Below are 22,186 nucleotides of genomic sequence, written 5' to 3' on the forward strand. Positions count from 1 at the left end.
GGAATTAAACTGCTGAACTGTATATTAAGTTTACATTAACATTTTAAATTAAATTGTTTTGCAAAATAGTTGCACAATTACACATTCCCACTGGCAATGTATGAGAATTCTAGTTTTTTATATTATAGACTTTTGTTACAAACGTTCAGTGTGCCAATGTACATATAATGTTAGTCTTAGAAAGAGAAGAGAGAAAATAATATAAAATTTATTATAATAATAATGGTTGAACACGCACAAATTCAATGAAACATTAATCTACGAATCCAAGAAGCTCAGAATGCCCTAAGTAGGACAAAAGCAAAGAGGTCATAATCAAACTGTTGAAAACCAAAGAACAGAAAAACATGAAATCAGCAAGAAAAAAATTTCTCATCGTATATATGGGAACCATGATAAATAGGTAACTTATCAGAAACAATGGAGATGAGAAAGTAGTGAATGAAATATGCAAAGTGCTGAAAGAAAAATACTCTGAACCAAAAATTCTACATGTGACAAAAGCATTCTTTAAAAATTAACAATGTTTGATTTAAATCATCATGGTATAAAAGAATTTGCACATAAACATTTACTCTAACCAGGCATTTCATTGATTCTGAGATGCCCATTTATTTAATGTTCTAACATCCCAGAAATATATATTTTAGTCAATGGCACCTTAATATAAATGGTAGTCAGTGAGCAGTTGCTCCACAGCATTTTGGTCATCTGGCTATGAGCAAAAATCACTTGCTATTCATAGTGGCATGACTGGATAACCACAATCCTTTATAGTGGCATGACTGGATAACCACAATCCTTTAATGATTTACTATGGACGATTTCAAGAAAAAAATAATCATTATTTGCAGACAATGTGTACATTAAAAACATTAGAGAATAAACTAAAAATATTTAAAATAATACATTGTTTAAAATATTAATCAGCTTAAGAAAAATATATAGAATTTTTTATATATATATATAAATTCCCATTAAAAATCATGTTAATAGAAACAGATGTAAATGAGAAAATGCCCTTTAAAAAAAGCTCAAAAAATGAAATTCTTAGTTATAATTATAATAAGACTTTTATAGAGCTTATGGGGGAAAAACTGTAAAAATTTGCTAAAGGGTATAAAAATTGATTTTTAAAAGACAGATATGGCTTTTTATCTAGAGAGGAAGACTAAATCTTGTAAAGATGTAAGATCCCCTAAAATTAAACCATAAAATAAAACTAATGTAACTAAAATACTGAGAGAACTTTAGTTTTTCTTGGGAGATTGTATTTACAGTAAGAATATATGAACATAATCTTAAAAAGTTCTTTGTGGGGCTTATCCTACCCTAATGAAAAACAAATATTAAATATATGTATGTATAAGAAATTATAAATATTGATTAACTCAAATGATACGTCTTGTTTTGTTATATTTTGACATAATAAGGAGACTTTTAAAATGCTGAATAATAAGAAACATTTCCAGTTATGATATAACAGATGTAGGGAATATACAACTTGAAAAAACAGAGTCCTGCTATTTTAGATGGGAGTGGGAAACTTTAAGTTCAAGTAATGGATTTGTTTCAAGGCTATGGTTTCAAGGCTGCAGGTGAGATGCAGAAAAAACACAGTTTGACCTTTCCCATGAAGTCCCATGTTAGAATCACAGTTCAACTGGGTAACTACTATTAAACTCCTAAACAAAGAATCCTAGTAAGAAGTAATTCTATTACCAGGACTAAAACGGTATGATGATGGGTATTTGGGCAGAAAGGAAATATATGACCCTAGTAATCTGAACTAGAAGTCTGACATTGGGTTCTAGTTCCTATTTACCCTATCAAACCTATTCTCAATTGAATTGATGACATCCTCAGGCAAGGCAATCCAAGGCAGAGCATCTCTACAAACTGCTTCATACTGAAGCCCCATGAAGAACTCTCATTCTCTGCATGGCCACGAACCCAGAACCTGTACTACTATACATGTAAGATTTGGTGTTACAGCAATAAGCAGGTCAATGATGAATGAGCTATTCCCAATAAGCAGTTACATGACCTCTCCCTTCTCACACATTTTTATATGTCAAGAAATTAGAGAAAAGACAGATAAGAAATATAACACAAACTTACATGGGCAATAAGCCGTTAGCTTTGTTTTTGCTTTATTTCTAACTAGCCCAAGGTAAAATTTTCTACTATGGAGAATATTGAAGGGGCCATTGAAATTTAAATTCAAGTGTAGCTATGAGTGAAAAGATCTAGTGAGAAATACAATGAAGTGTTGAAATATATTCTAATAATAAAAACATTTATGTAGTACATTAAAATCTATAAATTTTGTTCTATAGTCAGCATTTAATATTTACCAAACACTATAAACAAGGCATAACTATACCAAATTATAGATGAAGTTATTGCCATTTTATGAAGAGATATGTCTAGAGTCGCCCATTACGTAATGCTCCAGCTATCATTTTTGCCCTAAATTAAATGTTTCTATCAGTCTGTATTGCCTTTCCAACTATATTTAGAGATAATAAATATAACTTAGTAAGTTTAGCTCAACATTTCACCACTATAATAACAAGCCCCAAACAACATTTTACCAGTATCTACTTCAAGTTCCTAAAGATAGTCGAAAACAATGATTTCCTTCAAACTTTCTCCAAAGGGAACAACACTTCAAGTTGTGTGATTCCTTGCTTGAGTCTTAAGACTGAACATTGGTAATGTGATATGAAAAGCAATGATCATGAGATACAGAGCTGGATGAAATGTCTCTTGAAAGTTTATGTACATAACTCTGGGTTTCAAAGGATCTATACATATATTTCCTTGTGGATCAATTTTTAACCCCCAGAGAAAATGACCTCTTTAAATTGTGAGTCAAGTCATGACAGGCTAAGGCAATGATGCCTAAGATCAGAGTCCCTTTTTCACAAATCATTTTCTTGATAAGATAATTCTCAAAGAGAGCAGTTTTCAAAACAGAAGTAAACTACTAAATTGGAAGTAGAAGTTGAAGGTTAATAAAATACTTTAAAAATCATTATTGTAACAAATCTTCCTCACAGGAAGAGAAATGTGAGCCTACACAGCTGTTAGCATTCTCAATAAGCAGCCAAAGGACTGTATAGTCTGGAATGTTATTTATTTGATAAAGTGTTTTATTCTTTAAAAATATTTTTATCTTATTCTTCATTTCTCATAAACATAAAGTTGAATGGTAAACATTTTGGATTAGTCTGCTTTTTAAAAAAAGATAAGCATTTTTATACACCTTTAACCACGATATTACTGATCAGTTTTCCCCATATATATTCAACTTCTTCAGAAATACTACTTTTATTGTAATTTTGAAACAAAAGTTAATTTCTCATCTCTCAAACAATTATATCTACATTATTTAAAATGGATAAAATAAGACAAATTAGTATAATCAACATTCAGTTACAGAGTAATATACCTAAGACACCTATACATGATTCACTGCACATGCTTCCTGCATGCTTGATTTATATGTTAGAATATAAAAATAAGAGAAAAAAGCTGAAAAATTAATTCCAGGTAAAGTTTGAATTACTTATTCATTCAGGCTTTCAGCATTTATATTTTAAGTATAAGGTATGTTCTAGATATTGCTCTAAGTGTTAAAGATATAGCAGTTACCAAGACAAATGTCTGACCTACTGACACATTCTAACAAAGGGCATAAATGATAACTATAGAAACAAATACATACTATTTGTATAGAAATTGGGTATATAAAAAAATTAAGCAATATATGCAGAGCAAGTGAGAGTCGAAAAAATGGTGAGGAGCCTCTTTTAGATAAGTTCATTGGAAAAGATCTTTCTGATGAGATATTTGAGATGTAACCTGAATATCGAGAATGAGAGAACCCTATAAAGTTGTGAGAGAACAGTATTTCACACTAAGTAAATAACTAGATTGATTGGTCTTTTATGAGAATGAGCTTGTCAAAGAATAGCAAAAAAGCCACTGTGGACAAAGTATGGTGGATAAAGGTCAAGAGGATGGGGTAGAAGAGGGAGAAAATAATCAGAGTATATAGGGTATTGTAGGCCAAAGTAAAGAGTTTGGATTTTACACTAAAAGTAAATAAAAAATATTAGAGTTTAAAGTGTGTGTGTGTGTGTGTGTGTCTGTGTGTCTGTGTGTCTGTGTGTCTGTGTGTCTGTGTGTGAGACTCTGGCTGCTCCAGATCAAATGAACTATAGGAAAGAAATGGAAGCAAAGTTAGGGAACTACTGCCACAACTGATGTGAAACATGATGGTGGCATGGTCATGATGGTGGGGTGGTAACAATGATGGTGGTGATTCAAGAAGTGAAGAGTGGTATGATTTGGGATATATTTTGAGTTTCAAACCCACAAGATGCAAATATACAGATATTAATGTAATGAATAGAGAGAAATTAAGACTGACACAGATTTTTAGATTGGTTGAATGAACAAGGTAAAATGTAGGGGAGACATTTTATGAGAAAGTTGGGGGTAAAATTGAAAGTTTTGTTTTATACATGTAAAAATGTTTGAGCTACCTAGTAGACAACCAAATGGAGATGTCAGGCAGGCAGGTAGATGTTCAAGGCTGGAGCTCAGTTACAGTGATTGGAGCTCAAGATTTTAGAGATCCAATTTAGAAATTATTTGAACAAAAGAGAAATTGGATACTTTATCTATATTTTTTAAGCACCTATGAGACCTGAATATATGCTTAAATTTATAAATTGGGATACTTAAAGAGGAAAAATACAAACCTTATTTAGAACTCTCTTAAGTTAAAAAAAAAAAAGTTGGTTAAACTCCAGAACAGTATATCAGAGTAAGTGTGAATGTGTTTATTATATGAGGAGCTGTTTCACCAAAGTGTCTCTGGGACATATTCTATTTCTTCTAATTATTACTGACACAATTCCATGCACAGTATACTCACATTATTTTATTATTGTGCTTCCTTATACTTCTTCTAAGGAGCACCACATTTTACCACAAATTTTAAAAGTAATTTTACATTATTTTTCAATAGACATAAGTTCATTTCTCCATTGAAGATCAATTTTTAAAATCTAACTCCTTCGATGCACATATTTTTAAAATGAAGTAATGTGAATATAAATCTAACAAATTTGTTTGTATAGGAAAGGCTAGTAGCTTTTCTTCAAAACATTCTACTCTCTGTCAGAAGAATGAAAAAGTGCAAGGTAGATTGGTAGAAATTAAGACAGTAAAAGAAATTTATGTAAGAGAAATTTCTGACCTATGGACATGATTGGGAATGACTCCCTCCAATCCCATTCCTCTCAGTAGAGCAGAATCAAATTCCGTGGGGAAAAAATGGTGGTTCCAATTTCCATATTAAGACAACACTGTACACAGATGTCTCCAGCCATTTGAACAAGATATTGGTCAAAATATTTTTTCTCAAAAAAATTCCCAATTTAACATCAACACGTATATGAGGATATTGCTTTGTGTACATGCCAATGTATTAAGACATATGCTATTCTATCACTTAAACCAACATATGTAGTAATTTTTAGTCTCACATGAAGACTAGTGTTTATTGGGTGACTGTTCCCAGACAGTCAATCTTTATTTAGAGAGCTGTTTTTATTCACATCACATCTTAAAGGCTGTGAAATAAAAGGCATAAAAATGCCAATGACAGATAAAACAGAGAAAATTGCTCTAAACAAACTCTTCTAAAATAGTGTGGTGCATATAAATTATGAAAATACTACAACTTGATCAAAAAAGAAGGTCTTTAACTTTCATTTAAATGCATGAACAGATGTGGCAGACCTAATGTCAATGGATAAATAGCCCCAAAATGTGGAATATGAGAACTAGATCTCTGAATGTTTATAAACTCATGCCAAGGATGGATGGATTCCTCCAACAATAAATGAGTTAAAGACCTAGGGTGCATGTAGGACAGTTGTTTGTCAAGGTTTATAGGACTTTGGCCACCAAAAGTCTTAACTAGCTCTGTGAAAAGAATGATTATCACTTAAAAATTAGTTTGATCCCTCCCAGTCACCTGTGCATATGGCTTCAATTAAAAAGTTAATATCATGTGATTATGTTTCCAATTTTATTCTTTCTTTAAATATTTGTTTATATAACTTAACCTATGTTTTAGCAAAACAGCTAAAATACTATAAAATCTGTTCATAATTCTACTGTCTCAAAAATTCCTTTAGTTTCACCCGATTTTATAAGTGTACATGTGTACACATGTCTGAAAAGGTAAAATTTTAAGATTTGGTCAATCTAAGCTGATGTTATAAAATATACAAGAAACTTGGATTCTATGAAAACACATGTTATGGTGAGATATGTTTCCACAAAAATACTAGTATCATTAAGACAGTCTCCAAAGATTGAAAGATTGTATTTAATAATACAACTTAAAGTCTTAAAAGTTTTTGTTTAAGAGCAGACAACAGTTACATTTTTGCAGATCATATTAATTGTGCTTTTAACTCATTTTCTGTTTAGAAAAAACTGCAGCTCACTGCCACTGTTAATTTAACACTACACATAAGAATGCTTTGTTTTCTAGGATTTGACATTTTCAAAAATCAAGAATTACTATATTTTGCAAATGGAAATACCACTACTAAAAGCAAAATGCTATAAATAGAATGATGTCATTTGTTTCCAAAGACTATTGGTACACTAGATTGATGCAAAAATAATAATAAAAGCGAGATAAAAGATGGCAAACTTTGGGGGTAAGGTCAGGACTGTAATCCGTGAGTTATCTCAGGGTAAACATTATAGCCACAAGTGCCACCGGCGAGTATTCCTAGGGAAAATGGAAATAGGTTAAAGTCATCGATTGTAAATGTCTGAATGTGGATAACTGAAAATCATATAGAGCCTTATCGCTTATGAAGTACTTTCATTTAAATGATCTCTGCCAACTGTGAGAATTTTATCGGTGCAACTCAAACAGATTTGACTCCCTCTATATTTACCATATTTGTCTATTTCCCTCCATCTTCAATTCTGCTGCATTAGTTCATGAACTTGCCATCTCTCAGCTGGACTACAACATTAGTCTATGAGTTACCCTTCCTGCCCATGATTTTATAACATTCCATTTCATCCTCCACATTGATATCAGACAATCTTTCTAAAAAACTTTTCAGTGACCAAAGTCTTTTTTCCAGTCTCTCCTCCATCTCATCCCTAGCTTATAAACACTTTTTCCTCCACACTAGCTACAGGGAATAATTTAACAGATAATAAATACTTCTATGCTCTTAACCATGTCCTTCTCCTAGTCAAAAATCACTGTATCTGCATCTACTGACAAACAACATTCCTCCTCCAAGTCCTAAATAAAGAGTTAAGTTCCCATAAAAATGTCCTTTCTCTTCTCATAGAACTGACTGCTACAATTTGGGTAGGTCTACTGAATTCTGTGTATATTTTTGTCACAGGTCTCATAATCCTTAATTGTATGAGTTTATGTTTATCCCTGTCCCTCTGCTAAGTAGTTCCTTGAAAGAGAGATTAAACCCCTTATCGTTGTACCTCAAGCGCCAAAGAAAACAAAAAACCTTCAATATTTTACTGAAAACTAGAATAAGTAATTGAAAACCAGAATCATTTGAGTTGAAAGACTAGTATTTCTCCTACATCATTATAACACATAAAAATGTTATGCTTATTAGCTACTTAATGCCCAAAATTCTTATAAGCAATACATTTTAGTTTCACAATAATCTTATAAGAAAAGCATTATTTTAATGTCCATTTTACAGAGAATGTAACTAAGGCTGAACTATTACTAGAATTGCATAGGGTCATATAAACAATAAGTGGCCCAGGATCTAAATTCAGATTTAACTGATATGTATGCTTATGTAACAAAGTGGATATGGGAAAAGTTATAAATGAATGACACTAGAGAGTAGATGTAAGGAATTTACTCTTTTGAGACCTTAATGCAAAGTGTCAAACGAACAAGATCTTTCACCCTTTCTCCCATTTCTTCTCTTCTATGTGGTTGTCCCTAGAACAAAACAAAACAAAACAAAAAACTTTACATTATACTGTGAGATTTGTATAAAATTATAATGGACTCTGTGCCGGGAAAAGTAGGTAAGAAGTGAGAAAATCTTTGTCAGTTTGCAAACTACCTAATTTAACCCTAAATCATTAACCTTACTTGTCTCCCTCACATCACCAAGTGTCAAAATATATAGTGCCAAAAGATCAACTTTATTATTTTAAATGTAAGAAGTTGAAAAAATATTTATTTTTCTCTGAGCTCAAACTGATATTAAGGAGATTTTTTTATCTTGTTTTGTTTTTGTACTCTATGCTGTGCCTTGTTTATGTATGTGGGATTTTATAGGAGCATGTATTTTGGGGCTAAAAAAAAAAAGCTGCTTTATTATTTTCTGAGAACGTCCAAGGAAAAATTATCCAAAACCACAGGTAAGCACACTACAATATATCTGTGGAAACATCTGCCTGAATTAAAAATAAAGGTAAAAGGCAGACACCCAAAGGAAAAACTGCAAAACAAAATGACTCTAGAAACCAGACATCTGATCTAGAGAAGTATGCTAAGAGCATCTATGTTTTCAAGCAGAAGAGAATTTCACTGCACGGAATCATTTCAAGGGCTCATGCCATTTCTATGGTTTTTTTAAAAAGCTTTTTATAAAATTCAAATAATGTATGAATGCTTGAGATTTTGTGTGGGATACAAACAGGCTATTTCCCAGAGAAAAACAGATAGAAAATGCAGAAATATTACTCTAATTTTTAAACTAAAAATAAAAACCATTAAATCTATCTTGCCTAAGTTTATTCTTTTTCTTTTCTTTCTTTTCTCTTTCTTTCTTTCTTTCTTTCTTTTCCTCTTTCTTTCTTTCTTTCTTTCTTTCTTTTTCTTTCTTCTTTCTTATTATTAATATTTAACTCAATCTATCAAAAAAAAATTGTCACCATCATTTACCACCTAAGTCCAATGAACGCTTTCAAAAATAATTTTGTCATTTAATAAATGATTCACAGAAGTAAGGGTAAAGAGACAGTGGAAAATAACTATATTAGAGAAATTTTAAATACATTTAAAAATTACAAACCTTTTCGTAATAAGTAAATTTTGGCATCAAAACATAATAAAAATGAAAAATATGTCACACCCCCTTCTAGCAAAATAGAATAGTCCAGGGTCTTACTGCAAAACATTGCCCTATGAAGTCTCCCCTATTTAATGACCGATTGGATGTAATTACCATATTTCCTGTTGTCTTTGGAAATATATTGTTCACTTACAGATTCTAGAAAATTTATTTAGATATCGCCATCTGAAAAGTCATTGTCTCATTGTCTGAGATTCCACTTACATGACCCATTTTACATCTATGATCCATTTTACCATCATCATTAGAGTACAATTATCTGTCTCTTTAAATTTATCTTTTGATTGATTTAATCATTTCAAATCATCTTCCTCTGTCAACTTTTTTTCTCTGTGCCATTAAGGGCAGAAAGTGAAAAATTCTGAATTCTGAATTATGTTCAATAAAAGCTAAAAGCAGACTATACTAAAGGTGTCTCCAGGCTTCTTTATACCTTCTTGAAAGATGATGCAATATTATGAGTAACCATAAGAAAATGAATGATTTTAATTCTTTCACTATTATTTTATCCTTCTAAAAGAATCACAGCATAAACTTTTTCTTAAAAGGTCATATAGTAAATATTTTAGGCTTGTGAGCCATGTGATCAATTGCAACTACTCAACTCTATCACTGAAGCAAAGCAGCCATGGACAATACATAAATAAATGTGATTCTGTTCTAATACAACTTAACAAAAATAAGTAGTGACATCAATTTGGCTTGTAGTCCATATATCTCCATGAATTTAGATGATTCCATCATCTGTTTTATTATTTTTGTATTTCAAAACATAACTTGGAATAATTGATTATTGATGCAACACTTCTTAAAATGATAACATAGAAAAATGTTTCAAGATACAGAAAAAATAATATCATCAAGATCCTATAATGTAACTCAGATTTAGAGATAGTCCCCTGGATCTATAAGATAGAATGAGCTATAATCTACTAGATCTATAAGACAGAATAAGCTATATTCTATTTTAAAATAACTAGATTTTCACTTCATTTTGGAGGAAGTCCTGAAGAAAAACATGTTATGAAATAGCAATTGTATTAATAGTTGGAAATACTCAAAAATGAAATTTAATTCTAAAACTTGCTGCAGTTCCTATGGTATATTAAGTATTAAGAATGTCCTGTGTACATGGCATTGTGCTAAATGCCAATGAAGTTCACTCATCTATGTTTGTGCTTTTCCATAAAATACAAGGCCTAGGCATCTGAAACAAGTGAGAACCACACAAGTCAGGAAGTGAAAGAAAAATGTTTGAGAGTTATGTTACTCACTGTCGACTAAAATTTAACAGCAGTCGGAGCTGGCTAAGAAAATGAGTCGCAAAAATAGATGTTGATTTTAATAAAGAGTAAAGATAAGTAAAGTTAGAGTAAGATAACTAAAAATTATTGTTTAGGAAATATAAAAAATGTGAGTCCAGAAGTCAACTAAAGATCTCAGAGTGGAGACAAATCAAGTTTCTGGAATCCCTCTGAGAACTGAAAAGCAAAGAGAAGTTTCAGATAAACAAAGGAAAAGAAGTAATATAATATGAGGTTAAGTCCAAAGAAAGAAAACAGAGTAACTTTAATTAAAAAAAAAAAAAACCTACAATTAATGTGTGATTCTGAGATGCCCTCATGTTAGTGCCTAAATTTGCTCTTAATTTTACATTTGCCAAGATGTTTGCAAGAAGATTAATCTCTCACTCGATGGCAATTGCCAGATGCCTGTCTGTGGAACACAGAAGTAAAAGCATCCCACCCACTAGTTTAACAGCTTGACTTAAGAAAATATGAGACAGCTCTTAAGGGGAGAAGGCAAACAAAAACAAACCTAATGGACATTAGTCAGATTAGAAAAAAAAGTGTGTTCAATTAATTACATAAAAACTTTTTATAACTTGAAAGCAAAGAACTATGAAAAAAATAAAGCAAAAAGAAAGGTAGAGACTTAATTTTGGACTGAACAATTTTACTAATTTAGTGAAAAAGTTCTAAAGATTATATTATTTTCAGGTAGTAAGAACTTTCGTGTCAAGATTTGATTCTTAAAATTCTCAAAATATATTTCTAAGTTAAGTTTATGATCTTTGTGTGGAATGCATGGATTCTTCATCTGAAAAAATTCTCCTTTTGAACCTCTAGCATAAAAAAATAAAGAGCATATTGTGTAGAGAATCATTTTATGAGTTTTAGTACCTTGTGGATAAGCAAAGAATGCTTAAATTGCATTTTATGTTTTCAACCACTGGTACATGCTACACTGGCAGTAAGATTTTGATGTAGTACATATTAATGCTGATTCTAAAGTGTTTTTACAAAATACATTCTAGAAAAGTCATTACTGGTTATCTTGTAGTAAAAAAAATAAATATTGAAAACACAACTGTGTAACAGAAAAAATTAGGAGTAGGAAGCCCTGATATCTAGAACTCTCTCTGCATTTAACATCTTTGGCCCTAGGTTTTTTTTTGGGGGGGAGGGGTTGTTTGTTTGTTTGTTTGTTTATCACAAATGAAAATATTATTTTAGTTTCCTCCTTTTTCTATTCATCTGGTTAAATAAAACTGCCATCAACTTTTCTCACTGAGTCCTGTGTTCAGATGCCCTTTGCCATTGGTTTTCTCTGATGTGTACTAGCAACCCAAAGGGATATTTTACTAATCAAGACAGGCCCAACCACGTTTACATGGCATGACAGAAATTCCTCATCAGCTCTAAGGATTAGATTTCTGAAAAGTCTTATGCTTGACAAAAATAATATTACTGTCATTAAATATATTTAAAAACTGATGTAACATAAGTTCCACAAGGCATCTATGTCTAAAAGAAACCTGACTCATCAGCATTATGGACTTTGGTAAATGAGCTTTCTTCAGAATCATCTTCATTTTCACGCAACACTGCTGTAGCATCCTGATCGCTAAGATCAAACTTTTACCACGATTAAAGCTTTAATTAGGGAAATTGCATGTCTTCAAAAATACTTTCATTCTGCCCATATTAAATTGAAATTGGATGTCTTTAAACTTATGTACATCACCATTTTTAAAATTATCTGCTATAAAATTGTCCCAGATTATAGGAGACAAAATAGACATGACAAATAAATGTAATATGTGATTCTGATTAAGTCCAAGGAAAAAATGCTATAAAGGACATTAATAGGACAACTGGTAATATTTGAATATGAATCGTTCATTATACAATAGTATTAGTCAATTCCTAGTCAAAATCCTGATTCAATCGTTTTATTGTGATGATCCAAGAAAATAGTTGTTCTTCAGGTACACACACACTGAAATATTTAAGGGTTATAGGGCATGACATCTGCAATCTACTGTCAAATAGATTAGGAAAATTAATAGTTCAGATTAGTTTGTGATAAGGAAACCTTGGGAGAGGAGAGATAAAGTAAGTGCCAAAATGTTAATGAGTAAATTTAGGTGAAGGGTAGGCATATAGAAATTATTTGTAATATTTTTTCAATTCTTCTGTAATTTTGAAATTCCTTTAAAAAGTGTTTTTTAAAAGTCTCTGTTGTTATCACATCCATATTGTCTAATCATAAATTATTTTAAGTGTATAAGTTTACATTTTTCTGGACCAATCCTTATATCCACATTTAAGGATTATATCCACATTTACCACGTAGACTCTCTCACATTAAAAGGATCCAACAACAATTATTCTATTTTTATTTAAGAAATATCTTATAACCTTCAAGGGCAGTGTCATAAACAATTTAAAAAATATTTTTACAAACATGCTTTACATATAAACATGTAGAAATAGTTTGATAGCCTCTGAAGGCCTTTCATAAATCAAAGTGGTTCTGAACAATTAATATACCAAAAGATCATTTTTGAGAAAGACTATTATTCTAAGTACTAAAATTGTTGTTTTAGTAGATTAGTATACTAGAGTACTTACTAACTATAGTTAGTTCAGGATTACAGTCTTTCTCTTGAGTAGATCATAAGCCAGAGTTGTCATAAATACCAAAATTCACTGTCACTTTGATTTCACAGTTTAGTAGGGCAGATTAAAATCGTAAATTTATTTTAGACATTGCAATTTTTGCATGACACCCTTATCTAATATCAAACTGTGGCATCTCAGAATCTCATGAAAAGCATGATAATTAGTCTTTAAATGCAAATCCTGAAATATAGATTTCAGTACAGAATGCATTTGACACTTCAAGCTGGCCATACCTGGTAGGACATGTAAGTGTTTACTGTTATGACACACATATATTTCTTTTGGCAAATTATACAAAAATACTTCATAGCTTATTTCTGACATAAATTATGGTCCAAAGAAAGTACTGTTTATAGAGAAGATAATATGGCAAAATGTTCCCTCCATCTCTGATTTACTATTCACTTATTTTAAAATACCTAGGTAGTAAAGAAAAACAAGTAAAGTTTTAATGAATATTTTATAAGTGAAAGTGGATTTCACAGGAGTCAAAATCACTAGATAAATTAAAATTTTCAAATAAAAATGACATTCTGCAAGTAATATCTTCAGATGTTAGGCAATATAATTACAACATACAGCTGGCATTCAGTGGGTGAGTAATGCTCTTAACCCTAAATTGTGGAGATGTTCAAGATTCCCTAGGGAGTACTGATTTGTGGTAAGAAAATCTTTACACACCCAGTTTAGGATCCAACATTTAACTTTGTGAGCCAATACATAAGAATTTACTTTACCCTTAACATGAAACATATTTCCCCAGATTCTTCAATTCATAGAAATTTAGTTTTAAAAGACAGTCAGAAAACATGAGTGAAACTGTTTTTTATAAAGGTGAATTTACTTTCTTGTTCAATGTCACTGAGTAGGTCTGTCCCTGATGCACTCTGCTAACTTACTCTTCTATTTTCTGTGAACACATAGAAAGGTGTGGCTCTTAAAAATATCTTTTATGGAATTTCAGTCTTTAATAAAAATCTTTAAAAAGCAACTTTAAATATAAACTCAGGTAGAGTAGCCCTAGTTCTTAGACTTCATGCTCCTCAATTTTAGGAAAATCTTCATTTCCCAGTATATTTAAGATTTATTCTCTCTTCCATTGAGAATATACATACAATTTTCTCTTTGAATTATTTTAGAGATACATAGTATTATCTATTTGTGGTCACACTGACTTAATAGTCTTATAAATAGGATAAATGCCTTAAATTTGTGTGATCTATCTATCTATCTATCTATATATATAAATTATGTCTTTAGTGTCTAGATTTTCATTCAAAAAATGTTTCCTTGCACCATCTAGTGGACTTAAATAACAACTGCACAGTACATAAGTGATTACAAGTTAATCATATAAGTCAAATTTTCAAACGTATCCAGACAACTGTTCCTAAAAGTACACTTTAGATCACATCAAAAATGTGCACGTAATTATTATTTTTTTCCTTTTTCATGAGGAAATCAATTAAGCATGGGTGCTGAATTCATTAGCAACTGTTTAGACACACAAATAAAACAACATAAAATAGCATCCTCGCAATCCTTTTACAATTAGAGATCATTAAAATCAAAACACATGTTTTTTCTTCCCACTATTTCCATAAACTCCACGGCTTCCCAGGCAGCTGCGCAGTAGAAGCGCCGCGATTCTGAGCAGGGCCAGTGCGCAGGCGCACTGAGGAGCGGAAGCTGGGAGGCGGGGCTAAGCTCGGAACTGGGAGCGGAAGAGGCCCCGGCTGCTGGGTGAGGCGCGGAGACGGTTTAGCGGTGAGTCTGGGGCCTACCGAGCTCAAAGCCCCAGACCCCGGGAGACGCCAAAAGAAACGGAAGGACTTATAGTTCCGGAGCAGTCGCCACTGGCAGCTGCTTCCCTGCCTGCGGCCGCGGACACCCCCGCCCCCGGAAGACACGGTCTTGAGAAGCCGCTAGGCCAAGGCGCGGCCCGCGGAGCCCGACGTGTTGCTGCCGGTGCTGCTGTGAGTAATACGAGAGCCGTCTCCACAGTCGTTTACAGATTAAAATGGAGGAAATTTCGTTGGCTAACCTGGATACTAACAAGCTAGAGGCCATCGCTCAGGAGATATACGTAGACCTGATAGAGGATTCTTGTTTGGGCTTCTGCTTTGAGGTTCACCGGGCAGTGAAGTGTGGCTACTTCTACCTGGAGTTCGCAGACACTGGTAGTGTGAAGGATTTTGGCATTCAGCCAGTAGAAGATAAAGGAGCGCGCCGCCTTCCGCTTTGCTCCCTTCCTGGAGAGTCTGGGAATGGGCCTGATCAACAGCTGCAACGCTCACCTCCGGAATTCCAGTAGCTGCAACATGAGAGAGTCTGAGGGTGACCAGGACAACAAGATAGACCGGTCCTGTGGTCTGGAGAAGTTAGGTAGCTAAGTAGAAAAAAAAAATCAGACCTGTAAGTCCTAATTCCCATTGACGATCTAGCCTTTAAAAACCCAAAGTGGAGAATTTAAGAATTCGGAATCTTTTATAAGTGTATTACCTGTAATCAGCTTTGAAACCCTGGGCAGGAGGAGCTGTGCATCTTGCGCACCAAGCAATGCAGGTTGATCATACCAGGAAGTGCAGGAGAGCTCTGTACTGTCCCCAGTGCACAGGTGAGCAGCTGTGTGCCCAGCATTTAAGATCCTTTGGTTCGTCAGCCTTTCTGTCTGCCTGATGTCAAGGGCTTCCCTGGATAACTGACACTTTGGACAATAACTGATGGTCAGGCCTTTATCTTTGGGCCTCAGTGGGACTGCCCCTCTGATCTGTGGGCCTCTGCTTGGGGCTTCTCCAAGACAAATGAAAGTCAGGTGTGAGATCTGGATATTAACAATTCCAGTTTGGGAAAACCAAGAAAAAGAATTCCCAGCTGAATCTGATAGGGGAAGCTCTGTGGTCTTGGCTCCAACAAGAAGAAAAGGTCAAAGCCACCAGTTTCCCAAAGGTCCAGCATTTACAATGACTTCAACGGACTTGGGGACAAAGGCTAGCCTTTTGCTGAACAGAGACCTCATCCTGCCAACCCACCTAGTGTCGTAGGCCTAGCAAATGACAATTTGGTTATCCAGGCAGGTTGAGGATTTAGTTTTGGTACCTTGGGGAGGTAGCAGGGACCTATGCAACTATGCACGATCTCTCAAATTGCAAGATTCATATCTGGATATATTATTCTGTGGATAACAGTTATGTGGGGCAGTCATTTTCCTACTCATTACTAGTTATGTAGGCAGCCCGTGGGTCTGACTTGGTCATTTCACCAGGTCACTACCTGCCTCCTACCCTAGGGACAAGACTGAACTATAGAGGAGCATCGTGGCTGTGCAGGAGGCTGTGGTTTGAAAGCTGAGGCCAGCTGCTTCCAGCTTCCCTCGATAATGTGAATGGGTTAGTGTTAGGAGCCACGAAGCAGGACTGGTGGTCTTTCATCTGATTGTGCAGTATCCTATTGAATGCCCCTGTTACTTGGGTTGTGCAGTCACAGAGTTCTACTGTGGTGAATCTCTAGACTCGCCACGGTCTTTGCCCCTCACAAAGGGCAGCCCTTTCCACTTGGTTCTCTTTGGACCTTGTATACAAGAGCTGTCCTTTCAACATTGAAAGCCAGGGGACGGCCCCCAGAAATCCCCTGGCTTCGGGGAATGGAATAAGGGAGGATGGGAAGTGTGAGCCACGTATCAAAACTACCTTCCACTTTACTCCCTGATGAAGGGTTTATGAAAATATAGAGGCATGGGAGCCCCGTGTTGAGTGGGAACGGTGCTGCTTTATTTGAAATGTTTTCTTACCTCATTCTGTGCCCCAGTAAGAGGCCTAGCCTCATCTTTCTGGCTTGGCCCTGTGCTCCCCTTGTTGCCTGCTCCACTGCCTGTCTGGTGCAGCTCATGACTCCAGGTGCTGCCTGCCACTCCACTTTTACATTGACCAGTTTCAGTTCATCTCTCTTGATGCTTCTGAAGCCTGTCCAGTTTCCTTTTTCTTGGCTTCTTTTAAGTTTTTTTTCTCCCTCTTGTTTTTGTGGGAGACTCAGAATTTTATGGCTCCCTCTGTTGGGATTAGGATGGAAAGAAAACATAATTGTATGTGAAAGGCAGTGAGATGCCTAAGCCTTTCTCCTATAGGACTGCCTTGCTAATAGGCCTTGCTGTGTCTTATTTCGTGAGGAGTTATATCTTCCCATCTCTGCCTGGATATTGCTTCTTAGGTCCTAAGCAGAACAGCAAAGGCTAAGACACACGGATGGAGTGGGTCCTGATCCATTTTATCTAACCCTGGCTGTGCATGTATTGTTCCTTACCCAGGAGGAACTATTTGGACTGTGTGGACTGATTTGGGTTACATACTCTAGAAGATTCAGGAAACCAGAGTAATAGGGTCTCAAGACTGTCCTTTGCATTCTCCCCCTAGAGTTGTCCTGGTCAGGGTTGGGGCCTAGTTATAAGTCTGCAAGAATTGTGATAACCTTTTAAAAAGTCAAAGCTTGGCAAGAGGTAAAACAATTTTGGGTTATCTATCCTTGACTTTTTATAGGCATCTCCCTTTAAGGGGATGCAGAGGGAAAGGTGAGTCTAAATGAGACTCTGACCTACTTCCAAATGTCTGGGAAACAGGCTGAAGATAAGGGTCATGGTCTGTTCTTCAGGGAGGCAGCTCAGATTATGACATTACTATTTCTCGCCTTTTCTCCTGGTTAGAGGATGAAAAAGTGGAAAGTAGTTTTGAGTAATGGTTAGTTTGTATTACCTCCCTCTTGGTTTTTGTTTTTTGTCTCCCACTATTAAGGCAGTAGCCCCTTGCCCTGGATAGCTATAATGTGGGTTTGGGACAAACTGCTTTCATTTTGGGAGAGAGAATGCTCCCTACCATATAGTTGACAGTGGTTAGGAACTCTCCCTTTCCCTACTTACCTTTCCTCTAACAGCAGAACTCCTATCCTTCCCTCCTCAATTAAGTGTAATGATCACCCTGTAATTCTATTATGTATCTGAGTGTGTGTGTGTATGGGGGGAAGGGGGTTCTTTACAAATTTTCTGTGGTTTGTGGTTTATTCTTCCATACATTAGTTTTTACCACCGCATGCCCAGGCACCATTGCCTGGCAGTATCGCATGCTGGGGAAGTGTAGTGAAACTCACCCCTATCCTTTGCTTTGGAGATTCTTATTTTTGCATAAGTAGTTCATCCTATACAGATTGCTAACTGTGTATTCCCCTTACCCCTATGGCCGCTGGTGTAAATAAATTGCATCTCCCCATTGGTAAACAGTAATAAACAAAATTTTAAAAAATGACTATTTGGACTCTGTATGTTAATCATTTAAATTGTATATGTTTTTCAAGTATTGACATAGTAAAATAAATGTTGAATTGCTGTTGAACCTTAGTCACTTTCCTGAATGGGAGTTTTATAAGAATAGATAGAACTCTGCCCAACTTTTTTTTCCACCTAGTCCTGCAAATTAGCTTTCTGCAACCTGTAATGAAATAAACTATACGTCATCTACCCTTTTCCATGTGAGCTAAGAAAGTGTAAAATAAATATAATCCAAGCCTGTTGCTAAAAGTCCAATGTGAAAAACGGTTCAATTGAATGGAATTCAAGGTATTTTAATAAGACCACTTTACCACTTCAAGCTAATACCTTTGCTCTAACAAGGCAAATGATTCATAACAAAAAAAATGAGTCGGCCTTTCTCAAGGTAATTTTTCCCTAATACTTTATGTATTTTATTTTACTCCAATTCTTTGTCTTTCATTTTATATTTAGAATAATTCTGAGATTATTTTTATTTCTTCCAATTCCTACTCCAGAGTTGGAGTACTTCCCCAAAAGTTGTGCATATTACTCCTTAGTACTAATAAAAATCATTTGTTTGGTAAAGGCTATAGTTAAGAAACAAATTGGAAATTATGTTTAGACGAATGAAAATTATAGAAATTAGGCCAGAGTAAAAATTGTCTCAGGATACCTCAGGGCATCTTAAAGACTTGTAACATGGTACTGAGTCACCTAACATTCAAATATAGTTGTAGCAAATACTTTTGGATTCTATTCTGTATGTTTAGTTTTGAATTAATATATTTAGTGCTAACCTAGTGAGTTTTCTGAAATGAGATATTTGCAAAACCTTAGTGCTTTACTAAATTCACTTGACAGTAGGACTTCTAAGATTATTTTCATGTTTTTTAACTGATGATCTTTATGTTTAAAAAAAAAAAAAAGATTGCATACCTTTTAACTTCCTGCGTTTAAATTCCCTAGATACTGTATTTTAAGTACAGTATGTAGCATGAGATCAGGAACCTAATAAATGGTTACTTGATAAAGACAGAATATGAGCCATGCTCAACTCGTTAAGGATTCAGGAAGAGATTTACACACTAATAATTTACACGCAGTAATAATTACTTCCATTAGGACCTATCTGAAGTACTTTAAAATTAATTTTTAATAAAGGTTTTACAAAATCAAGATATATTAATGTGCTAAAACTCCAACATTTTTACTTTGTTAAACACCTTTTCACATTAGTTCTTAAAATAATTGTCGTTAGGGAATTGCTGCTTCTCAGATCAGCTAGAGTTAACCTTAAGCGTCAGACTTTGGAAGTTTTACTCTATGAAAGGCCCAAGCTCTTGAGTCTCATTCATGTTCTAAAAGATGCCCATTATGCTTTGGAAGAAAACATTTGTTACAAGTGATGAACATGTTCGAAAAGATACTGCAGATAAACCTGTAAATCCTTTTTTCCATTTTGAAAACATTTTAAATCCTATATTACTTAAGCTTAATTGGATATATGTGAGCTAAAAAAGAAATACTATATTCACTTTAGAGATGAGAAAAATTCAGCAACAATGACTTGCCCACAGTTCAAAAATACAGAACCAAAAGTAGAATGCCGTGGTAGGCCAGTGCTCTTTGTTGAAGCCAAAGAAATTTAATCTAATAAATGAAAAGACTAAACAAAGACCAACTGGTTAAAGAATGAACAAATTGTGATACTAATGAAAACTTTAGGGCATTGAGCTTGAAAACATGAAAAATAAATTTCAAAATATAATTCATCAAAAGTGACTCAAAGAATTTTTATTTTTTAATAAGAGAATACATCTAGAATTTAGAAAAGCCAACTCCTCTCATGACTAGTCCAGTACACACATAGAAACACTAGACATTTAGAATTTTTTCAGACAATACAGCAGAAAAAAAATCATTACGGCCTATGTGTATTAGAATATAGATTTTAAAAAAAGTGAAGATGTTAGCAAACCAACTCCTTTAAAATATGAAACATTATCAACAAGCCAGTTTAATCCCAGGAAAGTAAGATTTTGACTCGAAATCACATCATCATTAGGGTAAAACTGAACATCTCAGTAGATATAGAAAAATATAGTTTGTAAAACTTAATATCAAACATTGATTTAAAAGTTATTCACCATATAGAAACAAAGGCTAAAAAACTCTGATAAAGTACATACCAAAATTTTACAATTGCTTTACTTAATGATGAATACTCGGAAGTATTCCTTTTAAAATCAGGACTGAAGAAAATTCTAATTCTCATATCTAAGTGGATAATTTTCTAAAATCTATGAACAGACCACTGGAAGTAATGATAGAATGCAGTAAAATTGATGGATATAAGATCAATATATCCAAAATCAGAATAGTAAAATATTTTCAATGTTACATTTGTAATGTTATGCAACAAAAATTATAAGGGTCCTATGAATATGACAAGAGAGGTATAATATGGAGAAAATGGTAAAATTTTCTTCTAGTATGTTAGAAAAAAAACATAAATGGGAAATGATAGGATGTTCATGGATAAGAAGTTCAATATCATCACTCCAAATATATGAATTGGAAGTAACTTTGATGAAAATCCAAATAGACATTTTTATGAAACTTGACAAGCTAATTTTAAGATTTATATGAAAACCAACATACAAGAATAAACAAGATCTTTTTGATGAACATGTCTTACATATAGCATGGTTTTGGTGCAGAAACAGTGGAATAAAATAGAGTTCAGAATTAGGTGGGAAAATAAACATTTATGTTATCTTGATGTATGACTAAATTGTTATTATAGTCAATGGATTATCAGTTTATCATTCTGGAATAGATTATCCATAAAACAACAACAACAACAACAACAACAACAACAAAAACTACTCCAGACACAAAAGTTAATTTCTATGTGGATTTAAGACTTATTGTGGAAAAATAAAACATCAAACCTGTATGGGAAAATAGAGTATGTTTGTAATCATAGGCAAGAGAAAATATGTTAAACAAGTAAATGAAAGCAAATACAAAGAAAAGATTGATATGTTTGGACTATAGTAAAAGTAAAACTTTCTGTGCATTGTCATACTAGACATGAACAAATAGCAAAACCTTGTGCCATAGTAGTATGTAGAAGTGTCGCAGTTCTTATAACTGATAGAAGATTATTAACAAAATAATTATACAATTGACAAATGGACAAAGTAAAAGGACAGTTCATTTATAGAAGAAATACAAATGTCAAAAAAAGATGTGAAAAGTTCACCTAGATTCAGAGAAATGCAAGCTAAATATAAATGAAATAACAATTTATACCTCTCAGTATGGTTAAAAAAGGGTAATGATATCAACCCTGACAGATATATGGGGCAATTAAAATTTGTACATCGCTGGTAGACTATAAATTGATAAAAATATTTTAGAACGCATTTTGAAAGTATTACCATTGATAAGCAAACCAATACTCTAACAGTTTCATCTCTTGTAGCATTAATTATAATAGAAAAAATTTGAAAGTGATATAAATACCTATTAAAAATATAGTCACTATACAGAAGTGAAAATAACTAGAGCTTCACAAGTAAAATATTTAGTAAAACATATATTCTTAAAATTTGCTGCCTTTCATTTGAAGCTTAACAATATGCAAACCAATGCCATATATGGTTAGGGGGTATATGCATATGTAATAAAAAGTACTGTGTACCAAAAGCATTGAACTGGACTTCTAC

At 33.6% G+C, this 22,186-nt stretch overlaps 1 protein-coding gene across 1 annotated transcript; it reads left to right on the top strand.

The window, feature by feature from the left end:
* Positions 1-14,847: 14,847 nt before the first annotated feature.
* On the top strand, positions 14,848-18,447 carry ATXN7L3B (ataxin 7 like 3B). The gene has a single exon (XM_039838859.1). It carries the CDS (start codon positions 15,177-15,179, stop codon positions 15,468-15,470), a length of 294 nt encoding a protein of 97 aa, XP_039694793.1. The 5' UTR covers positions 14,848-15,176; the 3' UTR covers positions 15,471-18,447.
* The last annotated feature ends 3,739 nt before the right edge of the window (positions 18,448-22,186 follow it).

This window comes from Pteropus medius, unplaced genomic scaffold (genome assembly GCF_902729225.1).
Source record: "Pteropus medius unplaced genomic scaffold, Ma_sr-lr_union100, whole genome shotgun sequence".
NCBI classification, from domain to species: domain Eukaryota; kingdom Metazoa; phylum Chordata; class Mammalia; order Chiroptera; family Pteropodidae; genus Pteropus; species Pteropus medius.